The following is a 14996-nucleotide window of genomic DNA, read 5'->3' on the forward strand; positions in this document are numbered from 1 at the left end:
GGTTGAAGGTTTAACAGAAAAATATTGAATAACAAGAATAATTAATTGGACACATTTGTCCAAAGTCACAATCTGTCAGGGGACGGTTTTCCTACTGTGTTCACCATGTTGCTATGCTGCCTTTAGAGTTGTATTCATTTGTTAGCTTGCCTAAAAGTCACACTGTGCTTTTGGGTCCTGTTCAGCAGAAAGTAGTCAGTGGGATGAATACAAGAGTACAGTATGGAGACCTAACCACCGTGTGAGCAGACTTGGTGGGGTGCGAGTCTGGGGGTCTGCTCCCAGTCTCTGTGTGTGGCCCTGCCTGCTCACTAGGGCTGTCTGCCCAGCAGGGAGGAGCTGATGAGCCTTTGTTAATTAAAGCCTGAGCTCCATGTCATCAGCTTATCTGATGAAGTGAACTAGAGAGAACAACGCCACTGGCTGCTTTGTTCACCCCGGGCTCTACTGTTCACCTCGTACATTTATGTGTGTTTGTGTAACAGTGGAGGAAGTAAAGAAAGACCACCAATTAAAAATAATTGGTACTAATTTCATAAACACAGTGCAACAGGGGAAATATATTTAATCAGGCGCGATCATTAGACGAGCGTATGCTTCACTTCCTCCTGCGACCAGCCCGGTGCTTTAGGACCGCAGAGAGAGAGGAAAGGGAGAAACCGCTCAGTGGTTAAAGGAGAGAAAGAGGCAGAAAGAAAAAGAAATGGAAACAGAAATGTAAAGAAAAGAAAAGTTTGAGATGTAGGCAGTCAGGGAGTTAGTGGCCAGAGTTATGTGTGATCTCTTTCATGTCCCTTGACTGGCCCGTGTTGCCTTGCCAACCCAAACAGCGCATTGGGGAGGTCCGACTCTCCTCCTGCGCCCCTCCTTGCCCCGTGCACACCCCAGCGACAGGATGAATAACAAACCCAATGTGTGTCTGAGGCAGGGAGAGAGGGGATCAAGACATGAAACCATTCCCAGTTCAAATCTTGCACTAATCAAGCTGTTTTTCTAACTGACCTCTTTTATTTTGTGACCTTTCCTTCTGCTGTCACTGCTGCCACTAAATCACCATGTTGGGACTGGGAGTTCACATTCTAACTACTAGACATAGATGCACACCCACACACCGACACAAGCACAGACACACTCCATCATCCGGAGCTTGTCACGGGGTGAAGAATGAGCAACATTTGGGTTGGTTTGCCCTTCTTCTCAGCCCAACGTACCTCAATGTTGAGATGAAGAGAATAATAAATTAGAAGGAGAGAAAGGAGGTTTGATTCGGCACAAAAGCTGACAGGAGACAAATCCAGAAAGAAGTCTTTATATCAGTGCCATTTCTACCACAACTGAATGAGGGATTAACAGAAACAGCCTGGTGCTGTTTACAACCTGAACACATCACAAACCACTAGTGCACACCAGACTGTCTGGCAGCAACCAATCGAAATCCAGGATATAAAGAAGCAGAGGGTTCCTTACCCAGTGACACTGTTACTAATGTTCGCATTTTGCATCTTTGCCCAATACTTTTTCCACATGTGGTGACTGCTGTGGAGGGTTTGGTTAAAGACCTAATCTCCCAGGCTGCAATAAGCGGAAACCTTTTCTTGAATAAATGCTTTTCAACCCTTTTATCAAGACAATAATGCAGACACACCGCACGGTCCCGTCCTGTAGAATATGAATTTCACATGCAGGGACACAGTGAGACTGTAAGATAGAGGTATTGTGCTCCAAAACATAGAGACACAAAACTCTGGTTAACATGTTAGGTGTCTATTAACGCTGATCTTTACTTCTTATCCAAGATAAAAAATAAAAACAAACATAAGACCATTCCCATATGGCTCAATGTTTGTTAAAAAACGAACACATTAAACGCTTGTTTGAGCCACAGTGTTGCGCTGACTGATGTGTTCCTTTATATCCACGAACATGGGCACTGTAGGTTATTTTGAGTAAACCCATATATACTTTTTCTGCTGCAGTAAATACTCACCAAATGTTCTCCTGAAAATAGACCCCATAATAAACTCTATTCTCGGCTGATTATAAATGTATGCTAAAGAACTAGTGCCCCACAGTTTCAGGAAAACTGCCAAAATATTGTCTGGATTTAACTCATTTCACTTTTTACTGACTGCTGGTATGAACGTTTCTTCATTTTTCAAAAATCACCATAAACAAAAAGGAGAATATCCACCTCATTGATTATGTAACAGACAAACTGTTGCTTTCTGCTCACAATTGCAGTCTTACCATCAATGTGTTGATGTTTGATCACCACAGAGAACTCAGGTCCACCGGGCCTCACAGGAAACATGGACAGCAAAACAAACTACAGAGTAAAGTAGTCTGAGGATCACCATTTCCTGAAGATGCTCTTTAATTAAGTTCTCAGAAGGAGGTAGTTAGCGGGGTCGGGCTGTGTTGCATTAGCATGTCCTGCACACTTTCCTAAACCTCCTTTTTGTTATTTCTTCTCTTTGTTTTTGCAACTCTTGTGTGTTTACTGTTCTTGTGTTTCTGCATGTGATGTAGCCAAGGGGAATAGAATACAAGGATTTGTAAAAACATTGTTCTCATGGCGACCAGGTTTCATTCAACGTCTGGTTTCCATTTGAGTCTTTAATTGGGTAGAATGTCACAATCAGTGTTTTGCTCTGGATGCAGAGAGAGACGACCCCCCGCCTCATGTTACCCCAGCCAAGCACTACATCGCTAGCCATAAAAACTCTCACAGACATTTGTGCGCGCGCATACACACGTTCACGTTTAAAAGCAGGGTGCACACACAGCCAAATTCCTCTGAATGGGCAAGATATGCGCACGAGTGCACACACACATCGTTTCTTCTGTCTAAAACACACCTGGCACACTATGACAGGGTAATTTCCAATGAAGTGTTTATAACCGAGAGTCGGGTTTTTAACATGAGCCACATCTCTCGGCCGGAGCCTGCCAAGAGGCCCCTCAACTCCAAGCTGCACTTAGCCAAGTAGAACAGGAAGAGGGAGAGAAAGATTATAAGAAGGAACATAGTCAAACAGAGCAAGAATATCTACACACTTTATTAGTGCTTTACATACATTTACCCCCTATATATATTCTATATGCCTATGTGCGATATGAGCTAAAACCACAAACAGCAGTGTATTATTTCAGGGTGTGTGCTATGGTGCAGAGCGGGCCAAAACTAAAAGTAGCTTTAATTATGAACTATGTGGCAGGGGAGGAGGCCGTGTGTGTACCGGCTCAAGGTTAAAGACGCTATTACTCTGGGAGGAGCAGCTGGCTGTGGTGTGGAGGTAGACGGATAATTCATCTTAAGGCCTTGATCTGCTCTACCACACGTCTACCAGCTCAGCTAAACCAGCAATGACTAGTGGTGAACAGAGGAAACTGAAGAAACCAGTAAAAACCAACACACACACTGGAAGTTACAAAGTGCTCCTATATCTGTGTGGCGTACAAGTAAAGCTCATTGTCGTGGCAGAGGAGCCGTAGATGTGAAAGCGAAGGGTCATTTCTCTCCCACACATGCAAGTTCAGACATTCCCACACTCCACTGTTTTTGTAGTGGCTTGCCAAACTGACCAGAAAGTGTGTGTGTGCTTGAAAGAGTGAAAGATGCAATGGTATAAGGAGAGAGATGGGGTGTGAAGACTTTGATACAAATCCTCCCATTAACAGCACTGGAGGCCGACAGAGGAAATAAACAATCAGCTTTTCCCACTCTCCTACTCTATTTTCTCTCGTTTTCCACCATCAGCACATTTGGCAAACCAAGCATAGCTCCTGGAAGCAATCAGGACAATTGTGATCACATTTCTCACCGGTGAGTTTCTGGACCAAGGGGCTGAGCTCGATCTCTCGGGTGAGGACCAGGGTGAGCACTCCCATCAGCTCCCTCTCCAGCTTCTCCACTTCCTCCTCCTCCTCCGTGTCCTGGTCTGCAGGCTGCGCCTCGTCAGCCAGGGAGTACAGGTAGACCAGCAGCAGGATCATCTCATCGGGCCCACTTTCATCCTCCGCGGACCTCGAACCGGAGGTCGTGCTGTCCTCGCCTCCACAGGGCTTCATCAAGGGCAGCAGCTGCCTCAGCACAGCAGGGAAGTCAGAGTCTCCAAGAGCCTGTGACACACACACACAAACACAGAAAACAGGTGGTCAGTCCAAAGAGAGCATCTTTTGTACCTTATAGGACCGATAAAGATTTTTGACTGCCTGTAGTGCAAAGGCTCATGATAAGAATGTTGATTAAAGGGGAACTCCACTGACAGGATAACAATCTGTTTACTGGTGTAAGGGAGTACAGCTGCATTATGTAAAAACATCCTGTATAAAGCCTTTTTTTTTTTTTACTCTAGAGCAGGGTTGTCCAAACTACGGCCCGGGGGCCAAATGCGCCCCGTGGACCATTTTGAATCGGCCCTCGGTAAATTAAAAATATATAATGCAGTATTGCCCTCAGATGAAACTTTTGCTTGTCTTTTACTTCTTAAATATAATAATAATAATAACTTTAATTTATAAAGCGCCTTTCATCAACCCAAGGTCGCTTAACAAAGAAACATATAAGACATAACACAGGGGGCAGAAATGGAAGTTTTACATTGCGCGGGGGGGGGGGAGTTTTCAAATATAGATGTAAACAGATATTTTACAGTAGTATTCATGTGTTAATAAGCCCGCTTTTCAAATACGTTCAGTCAATTAAAGCTGAAAACATTTTCAAACAAATCTAAGTTGATAAGAAAAAAGCTCAATAACTTATTTTCCCAACAAGCTTGAAATAGACCCTTCCTATTCCCTCTTGTTACAAGCAATCTGAGGCTTCTGTTGTAAGGAATGAGCTACCATCAAAATAATTGAAACCCTAGGTAGAGCTGTGATGTACGCTGATTAAGCATAATTTACTTACATTTGATTGATTTTGCCGACTTATAACTTCACTTATGACATCACCTCTAGTGAGGGGCCCAGCCCTTCGTACATTTGTCTGTATGTGGCCCTCGGTGAAAAAAGTTTGGACACCCCTGCTCTAGAGTGATAAGCTCAAATCTTGATAAATTGGCAAATGCCTCGCTCCTCATCTCTGCTTAAGGATAGCAGTTGGAGGCTACATTAGCCTCTACAGAGCACCAAGGAATCTCTGAGCAAACTGTCATCTGTCGAATTGTATTGTGGGTTATGTAGGTGTATGGTTTTGACAAAGAAGAAGAACGTGTGGAACAGCAGCAGAAAACTATTTTAAATGAGCATTGTTGGGTCCGCGGAGAAGAAGATACCACTCACAGAGTAAATATTAATGTTCAACCAGCAGCTGCTTAACGTAGCATAGCCTAAAGATGGGAAGTAGCGAAAACTGCACATTAAAAACGACATCTTGATTAACTGATTCATTAGCTGTTGAATAGGGCCTTGGCGCCTTGGCCTATGATTGAGAGAGTATAAACATGGTATGATATTACCTATACATAACACTATACTATTATAAGTTGGTGTCCTTGTTTGAGTTACTGTGAGTTTAACTGTTCAAATTAAACACTCGCAGTGGGAGTGAGCTCATCGTTCCATTTGCTAATTTCACAGCGTTGTGAGTGGCTGAGGTAACCCTTAATTTTGTTTCATTCTTTTGACACACACACACACACACACACACACACACACACACACACACACACACACACACACACACACACACACACACACACACACACACACACACACACACACACACACACACACACACACACACACACACACACACACACACACACACACACACACACACACACACACACACACACACACACACACACACACACACACACACACTCTTCAGGTGCAGTGACCTGTTTCTGTGAGCCTGTCTAAGCGGGTCTGAATAGTCCTTCACGATGTCTGCACTCCAACATGCCGTAGATCAGCGGACCATTTTCAGAACACTGGCCACTCTCACAACAAGAGTGAGCTCATAGACCCATAAAACAAGGGTGTGGAGCTAATCTGTCCAAAAATTGAAAAAAATATATATTTCTGAAAAGTGGAAACAGAGGTGGAGGGTGACAGTGAAAAACAAAGCAGAGGAAGAAAAGCAGTTGAGAAAGTCACTGAGAGATGACAAGAGGAAGTATGTTTTAAATGATAGTGTAAATGAAAGTATTGTTGACAGAGGACTATTTGTGTCCCATAAAGCTACGAATACCCCAGTGGGTATATTTCATTTTAACGAGGAATTCCGCTGTGAGGAGCTTTGTATTTCCCTCACCAAGACAAACAGGCTCTCAGAATGAGGGTCTTTGGACCTTGTGGTGGGCCCACTGGGGGGATCCTGTGTCTGACCCAGAAGAACTCTTCACTGAGCCAAAGACGCAATACAATAAGACTCCGGGACGGTGAGCCAAAGCCACAGAACTGACTGACTGTCCCTGAAGTATTAGCTGAGGAGAAGACTTTTTGGAAAGTTATTTCCCGATTTGAGTGTTCACAATACAACTTCCATCAGTGACTCGGCTGGTTTCCATAATCCTACATATAAAGTTCAACTTAAGATAAGAGTTACAGTCATTGCTGAGTAAACAGCAACTCCAAAAAGGTGACATCTGCATCAGTCACATCCTCTCATCATCATCATCATCATCATCATCGTAGGTATCAGGAGAACACTCTCCTGTGTGTCTGTTCGCTCCATCAAGGCATTCTCCCTGCCTCAGACCCCAGCCAACAACTCGCCCTTCGGGACCGTTCAAACACATCAAACCACACATTTTTCTTCTTAAACGTTGTGAAATCAAAAACCTCTCCAAGTTACACTCATTGTAACTGTCAAACAATGTTTGGGATCTTTCTCTTGCTAATTTTCTGCCGCGAGGAGAGACAGAAGACATTTGGTTGTTTTTTTAAATGCTAACAGCCAGGCACTTTCTATTTAACCTCTCACTTTAGAACTATTGATTGTCTTCACCTCTGTCTGTCCAGGATGACATTCATACAATTCAGTGTTTTTAAAGAGGCATGCTCACCGTCAGCACTTACACTTTCATTTTGACCAAAGCTGGCCTGAGAAGTACCTGCTGCCAACTTACTTTGGCATCAAACGCTCCCAGAATGGATGAGTGGGGAGAGGAGGAGTTGAAAGACAGGCTCTGGAAGGACTCTGGGCCCCCATATCATTTGTCAAGAAGTAATTCCATCACACCTGAACTAGTATTACCTTCTGGGCCTCTGAGTATTTTGCATATTGCTCTTTAACATGTATCTTTTCCTCTGATTGACAGGTTGTTATGCAGGTTGCAAATTGGGTGGTTGGTTTGATTAAAAGGACATTTTATAATTTCACATTCAAGGTTCAAGGTTCAAGGCTTGTATTGGCCATACGAACATTGCTACAGTGTAGTTATGACGATGAAAATCTTAGGTCATTTCTGCTACCTTGCATTTTAGTATTGATTAAAAGCAGAAAGATGCTTGTCTAAAACTTGATTAATGATCACTCTTACAAGGGAATAAAGTAATTGGGTATTAATTAAAAAATGTCAACTTTCATTTGCCTGTAACAGTGGATCCCAGTTTGTTTGCCTTGTGATCCCCTTAAAATGAAGCCGTGCTAACTGTGCACTGTGAAGAATGTGTAGGCTATATGTTATCACGTGTGAGACGAAGCATGTACTGTAACTGTGTCCCTTCAGGAGATCTATAAAAGCTGCTGTCAGCTGCATGCCATGGCGCCAGAGCAGGAAATGGAGGTCTTTGGTAAAGAACTGAGACTGAACTGAGTGAATTTGAGTGGGAAGACTGACTAAAGCTCTTTCCAGCACTGAAGCTCAACTCAACAATGCCCGACTCACAGCGCTGGCACACACGCTAACTGGGAAAGGTAGTGTACTGTACACCTCTGGGAACAGAACGGAGCAGAATATAGCACGCTTCCCAAGCACTTAGGATAGCACAATCACAGTATTGCATTCACTCTATATGTGTTTTATTTAATGAGGTTTACTTAACGAACTGAATTTGAAACTTGAGAATGAGGATTTAAAACATTTGGCGAAAAGTGTTGAATGGTTAGATGTTCTTCCATCTGGACCACCTACATTTAATTACCTTCTACAGTTTGCCAGATGAATGCATTAATAATTCAAAACATTCCAAATGTACGACATTTTATCTGTTCTTAACAGTTTTATCTAAGTACATCTTTTAAGGATATTGTTCCACTGAAGCATTAATCTAACTTTCAGAAACCTGTGTAACAAATTCCCCAGGAAACGCTATAAAAACACTCCATGCCAGACTCTAAATCCAGCCTAATTCATGTGGCGTTTAAGGTCCACGGTGCAGCTTTAGGGGCAGTGCTTATGGCCTCAACTACAGAATTACTGCAGTAATAACAGGAAGCTAACATTATTATTACACACCATTACTGAATGCAGCGGTCCTGCTGCCATATTCTAATTGTGTGTATTACACACAATTATAGAATGACTATGGTATCACTCTGTCAAACAATGCTATTTTGGGGGTTTGCAATCACTCAAAAAAGACATTACTTTAAATTACTTGAAAGTTTCTTATTATGATAAAACATTCCCCCCCCCACCCCAAAAAAAGACTGGATGAAAATGTAGAACATAGGACTTCTTTGTCTCTGAACGGGCTCAGCAGATTGGCTGATGCTAAATTTGCCGTTGGATTCTTCGTATCTGACTGCAAAATCACTGGCTCCAAGCTTGCGCCTTTGCACCAATCATAAGCTTTCCCTTGAATTAACCTCTGGTTTGAATCGCTTTTCCAGTGATTGACAGATTACTTTTTTTGGCAAATCTAACTATCCTGGGGTCCATAAAGTATAAATCTCGCCCAATCACAGAGTCGGGCCAAACTCCGCCCATGCCCAGCACAGCCTGAACAGGAAACCAGCTCCAGATGCAACCCCTAGAGGAAGGTGAGTGTTTCAGATGCAGCACAACGCGCTAACCAGAACCAGGCCTCACTTGCCTCGCTCACTGCCTGCACAAAGAACCTTTTTCTGGGCCCGCAGGCAGGGGGAGGGGAGAGTTCTGGAGGTGGGGGTCCTTAAGGGACCATGAACAAAGTTGGCTATAGGTCAGTTGCTCTAGTCAACCTGGACAGGAGTAACCTTACATTAATGTCAGACAGTTCATCATTACCAAAGCAAGTAGGAAAAACTATTTTGCATTCCTTTGGAGATGCACACATGTGGTTCATTTTAAAATATGTAATCACTTCCAATTTGCATTCACGAATAACAACACGCAAAGCTGGAAGGGAAACAGGCAAACTTCTCAAAACAAAATACATAAATCTTGAAGTTAGACAGCTACTAAACTTTTCCTCTAAATGTTGTTCAGCTAGTTTACTATTTGTAGTACAACAGCTGGAAGACAAACAAGTGTGTCTTCATCCTGAGGAGGCTGGCAGGATTTTGTACATGTAAACAAAACAGAAACTCAGCGGTTTTGACAGATATTTTGTAAATGAGTGCGCATTTACCTGAGCCTGACAGCGCACTCGCACACATAGAGCATCTCACCAGGGACATATGCTCATTGTAACCCGTGGTGATGACAATGATGAAGCAGAGAACGGGTTCACCGGAAAATGTCTGTTTATGAAAAGTCGGAAATCTGCCTTAAGTTGAGCGGGAATGGAAGATAAAGTTTATATCTGGATCTCTTTTGCACCCAATTATTCTGTCTTGTGTGAAAGATGTGGACAACAGATCAAGTCTTTAGGAAGGAGAGCGGAAATGTGATTCTAAACAAAAAGACAGAGAAAGTCTGCGGATCATACTGAACAGTGTAAGATCACCTAATGCCTCATCACTTTTAATAAGATTGTGACAGTTCCTACTTTTGTAGGCTCAAAAGATGGAGATTTAAATTGAACAAATATCTGCTAAATGTCAAATGTTGCCGGGCCATCCTTATATATATATGATCTATTATCAATGTCGTTTTCTGTAACCTAGTAACTAGTAAGTGGCAGAATTCTTCATTCCTGTGATGTGATCACATCATCCATCAATGTGGTTAACACTGACTGAGGTTGTTCATCAAAACAAGAAAAGAGAATAGTTAGTTTCTACATTTGTGACAGTGGATCAGGGAGGTGAGATGAAAAGCTGCTGTATTTGTGCGGTGTGCAACATTTAAGTACGAAATGATGTGTTTGCAATTATTTTTTGACTGAAGGTAGCTACACCAGGAATGATTGTGTGGTGTTAAACTGCACTGTGTGGTAATAAACTGAAATGTCAATGCCTGACCCAGTGCAACACTCTGTTCCCCAGATTGATCATCACCCTGGTGTTTTGATGACTAAGCAAAACACTGTTTGTTTGCAAAAGGAAAACAGACCAATATTTTCTTTACAACAAATCTATGAATACTTCTGTAACAAATGTAATCTACAGACTGACCGCTACACTGTGGCTTGTCCATCAGTTGGTTAAATCTTGCATGTCTCAGCTTAAAAATAATAAAACGCTCAATAAATATAGCTGAGAATCCAAGTTAAAATCTTAGGGAAGCAAATAAATTGCCAAAGCTATAAGACCATTTGATTTATGGATTAATTGTTCTGACAGATAGTTGTAAAGTGAGAGATGGAATGATAGACAGTGCAATGGATGGAAAAGCTCTTAAAAAGGTAAGGTGACCCCTGGTCTGCCTCCATCAGCCTGATTCCTGTTATGTTTGTGGGAACACCGAGACATAAATCTTTCCTTTTAAATGAGCCCTGAATTACCACACAGAGTGTGAGGCGGGTCTGTTTTGTTTCTGCCCGGCTGAGTGACCTGGTCGCGGATCTGCATACTGGACAGTTGGGGGGGAAATCAATGTACTCCTGCACACGGAGACACACAGCTGAAGGTCAGCCTGCTGGAGAGGGATGGACAGGCAACAGCCCTCAATAGCTTTGAAAGGTTTGTTCCTCTAAAAGCCACAGACTCCACATGCATCTCAGTGTTTCATCTGCATCTCTTCTGCTCTGTGTGTCAAAGGTTGGTTTTGCTGAGAGCATAAAGGCTATCATTTAGAAGAGACGTGCGACCCAATCACAGACACAAACACACGGTCCCTGTGCCGCCCTGTCACCGCCAGGAAGCCACATTCTGGTCACTGCGGCTGGACTCTGTCTGCCCGGCACACGACACCCTGCCTGCTTATCACACTCAGGCTAGGACCTATGGCTTGTTATCTGCCAGTAGCAAAGTGAGTGAGACAGAAATCGTACTGAGCTTTTAATGTGCAACAGTGTATCAAGGCAGTATACTGCAAGTATTTAGAAACATAGGGGAATGAATGGGGCTTTATTTGTGCCACATAGGCTGCAACAGATTATGGCATCATTTAGCAGATGAGAGTTGCTCTGTAGCCACAAACCCCACGGCCATGTTGAACCTCCGCACTTTTTCTCACACTGCGAGAAACTGAATCATCCGCATTCATGAGAAGACATGCGCACATATAAACATCCCTCTAATACTGCCAAGGACAGTACATTACATCCACTACTAAGTGAGGCAGGAGGCTCCAGCAGGGAGACAACATCCTGAGGTAAACAGACGGTTTCTAGACAAAGCAGAATGAAAAAATAACAACAGAAGTATCTGATGGGATTCAAAGCAACTGGATTCAACATTTTGCAGACGCTCAGTTTCATTGTCTAGCGCGATACGGACATAAGACAGATCCCTTTTCTTCTCTTGCGTCTTAATTTGGCTTTATTTTTTAATGAACAAACATGTAGTGTGAAAGATTAAAGCAGCACATCTGATTCCAGTTTCAGTCTCACACATGGAGGGGAGGGGGAAGATGTGGGGGGGGGGGGGGGAGGTGAATAAGTTTAACCAGCACCAAGGAGGCTATTTCAAAATAAGAGTTTCTCATGACTGACTGGGAACAAGCCGACTGCTGATTTGTAAATGCTTTGTGGCAACTCAGATCTTTCTCTGTTTTAGTTTCTGCCTGATTTATGTAAAAGAAAAACACATTTTTGAGTTTATATGACCATGTTTGCATAATAAGGAAAAAGATTCTGCATAATGAAAGATGCTGAGGTCCAGGTCTTGAAGAGATTTCCAAACATTAGGAGGCACTGTTGCACCACGTCGAGATTTTTCTTTCCCTCCAAAACTCCATCTTCCCTTGGAGAAGTCTTCAATGGACAGGAAATGGGCTGGAGTTGATGTGTTGGATATTTTTAAACTATTAGCTGTGTGCTAGGTGGAGCGCAGCTGTGCAAGTGTGATTTTCGCATTGTTGACCTCAGGCTCTTCTGATGTCATTTCTAACCTGGCAGGGTGTCATCGCAGGCTGCTGTAGACGCAGAGCTCGTTCATGGGTAGGTTTTTGGAGTGAAGTTTGAATAAAACATGGAATTCATCATGAATATCACATAAGATGTGTCCCTGTACTAAGATGTGAGTCACTGCTCAGAGACAGATGTTGGTATGGTCATGTATGTTCAGTCGATGAGTGTGCCACATATGGGGAGAGGCAGGGCTTATTTTATAAACCCCACATTAACACAGAGTTCACAGAGGTAACTGCATCTGTGGCTAAATGGATAAGAGGCAATGTGCACATCTGTTTCAAAGGAAGGGCGGGCTAACCCTGAGCAATGGAGGACTGCGTATTTAGATGAGTGTTTGTGTGTGTGCTTTTCATGTAAATATGTTCTGCATCATAATCTAGACTGTCCCGCCAACCTGTGCGTATCTCTATCGTAGAGTCTGACAAACACGCCCACACACGGCTGCTCTTCCATAAACATTTAAGAAAAACACTCATTACAGACACGGGAAAGGGAACACAACTAATCTCCGTCCATTTCCCTGCAAACACTCATTTGTACACACACCTGGTCAGATGTCTTGATGAAAATAAATTATGCTCAAGGGTAAAATAAAGTACCAGAATATTCTAAACCAGCATTTCTTAAAGTGAAATGAAAAAGATAACAGAAAAAAGGGAGGCAGGAGAGACGGGAGTTACGTTTGTAATGATTGGAATGAATTGTAGTACATCATCTGCTGAGAGATGTTATCGCTGCAGTGACGTTGGTGTGAGTGTGTTCCTGTACACATGATGCTCCCCCAGGAACACACTTATGTGACTCTCTATTTCCAGTCAATTATGATCATCTAGATTATTTACCATTCTGAGCTGGCTAACTTGAGGAATAACAGTGTCAATAGACATCCATAAGGGATTACATGTGGACCTGTGGTGCAAACACAGACATAAATACAAATAAAGGCATTATTGGGTAAAGACCACATCATAAACAGTAACAGGCATATTCACCCAATCTGCTTTTTTATGGGAAACCCCTTTTCACACAAAAAAGGGACCGAAAATAGGGTTGGGAAATAAAAAAGCCACAGTAAGGGATAGTGGAGGCAGGGGCAGGAAACGTTAAAAAAATTAGAGGAGTTAAAAAATGTTTTGTCTTCCGTAGTTTCGAAAGTATTATCATCCCAGACGAGACATACGTTTAAAAAAAAAAAGGTCTCCTCACAAATGCTACAAGATTAAATATATTATTCCAACACAGTGAGTTGTCCCTGTGTGTATCAGAGCAGCAGAGCGTGAAGAGTGAACGCTGGTTCTGTGAGTAATCTAAGACCCCGGGACAGGGCGGCGTTCTGCTCACACAGCAGTCCTCTGTCACATACTAACGTGACAGCGCTAAGACAGGTTGTATGGGAGCTTGCTGATCCCCACCAAAACACTGGGAACTCAGTTTGGCTGGAGCACAAAGACACACACACACACACACACACACACACACACACACACACACACACACACACACACACACACACACACACACACACACACACACACACACACACACACACACACACACACACACACACACACACACACACACACACACACACACACACACACACACACACACACACACACACACACACACACACACACACACACACACACACACACACACACACACACACACACAGGCAACAGAAGGTATATGTGTTATGCTTGTGTTTACTGAAGTATCATAGGGTGGGCTGGACACAACACGGAGGCTAGAATGAAGGGGAGCACAGGCATACAGTGATCCTTCTGCAGACTGCATGTCTGCACACTAACGCCCATCGCCCTGCACAGATTCCATCTGATATAACACTTTGAATATCAACAGTGTTCACTTTTTAATGGCAATATATTTCATCATTAAATCACATTTCATAAAAGGGGCAAAAAGAAAGAGATGGAAACAAGGACGGGGCAGAGGAAGAGTTAAAGAGCGATGAGTGGAGGGCTGAGTGAGTGTGAGTTTGTGTGTGTGTGTGTGTGTGTGTGTGTGTGTGTGTGTGTGTGTGTGTGTGTGTGTGTGTGTGTGTGTGTGTGTGTGTGTGTGTGTGTGTGTGTGTGTGTGTGTGTGTGTGTGTGTGTGTGTGTGTGTGTGTGTGTGTGTGTGTGTGTGTGTGTGTGTGTGTGTGTGTGTGTGTGTGTGTGTGTGTGTGTGTGTGTGTGTGTGTGTGTGTGTGTGTGTGTGTGTGTGTGTGTGTGTGTGTGTGTGTGTGTGTGAGAAAACAAAACACAGTGCTGATTTGCTGACAATGGTTCGAAACACAGGCGGACATGGAACAATACAAACAACATCACCCAGGGTTTCTACTGCACAAACATTCCCAGAGCCTTAAGCCCAGAGCTCAGTTAAAAACACGACTAGGGGGCGAAACAAAACATATTCATAACATGAATTCAGCCTCTTTTTTCTATTCTCTCCATTATTGCCTCTTTTTCCCCCGGATTTCTTCACACACTCCCCATTGCATCCCTCTCTGCTCTGGCCAAATCACACTGACTCTTAAACTCTTCCGACTTAAGAAAATCCTCCAAAGACTATTATAAATTCATAACGTCATAACTTATCTATTTCACAAAATTGAATCTGCTAGAAAACGTTGTACACAACTCAAATCAAATAACAGT

The 14996-nt window shown here is 43.0% G+C and overlaps 1 protein-coding gene across 1 annotated transcript in view; it reads right to left on the minus strand.

Annotated features, from left to right (window-relative positions):
* The window catches only part of scfd2 (sec1 family domain containing 2), an 84809-nt gene that overhangs the window by 41292 nt on the left and 28521 nt on the right, over positions 1-14996 (minus strand). The window contains exon 5 of the mRNA XM_079692806.1: positions 3825-4122. Coding sequence (XP_079548932.1) covers positions 3825-4122 — 298 coding nt within the window. The remainder of the gene's footprint in view (positions 1-3824; positions 4123-14996) is intronic.

This window comes from Notothenia rossii (assembly GCF_949606895.1).
Source record: "Notothenia rossii genome assembly, chromosome: 1".
In the NCBI taxonomy this organism is placed as follows: domain Eukaryota; kingdom Metazoa; phylum Chordata; class Actinopteri; order Perciformes; family Nototheniidae; genus Notothenia; species Notothenia rossii.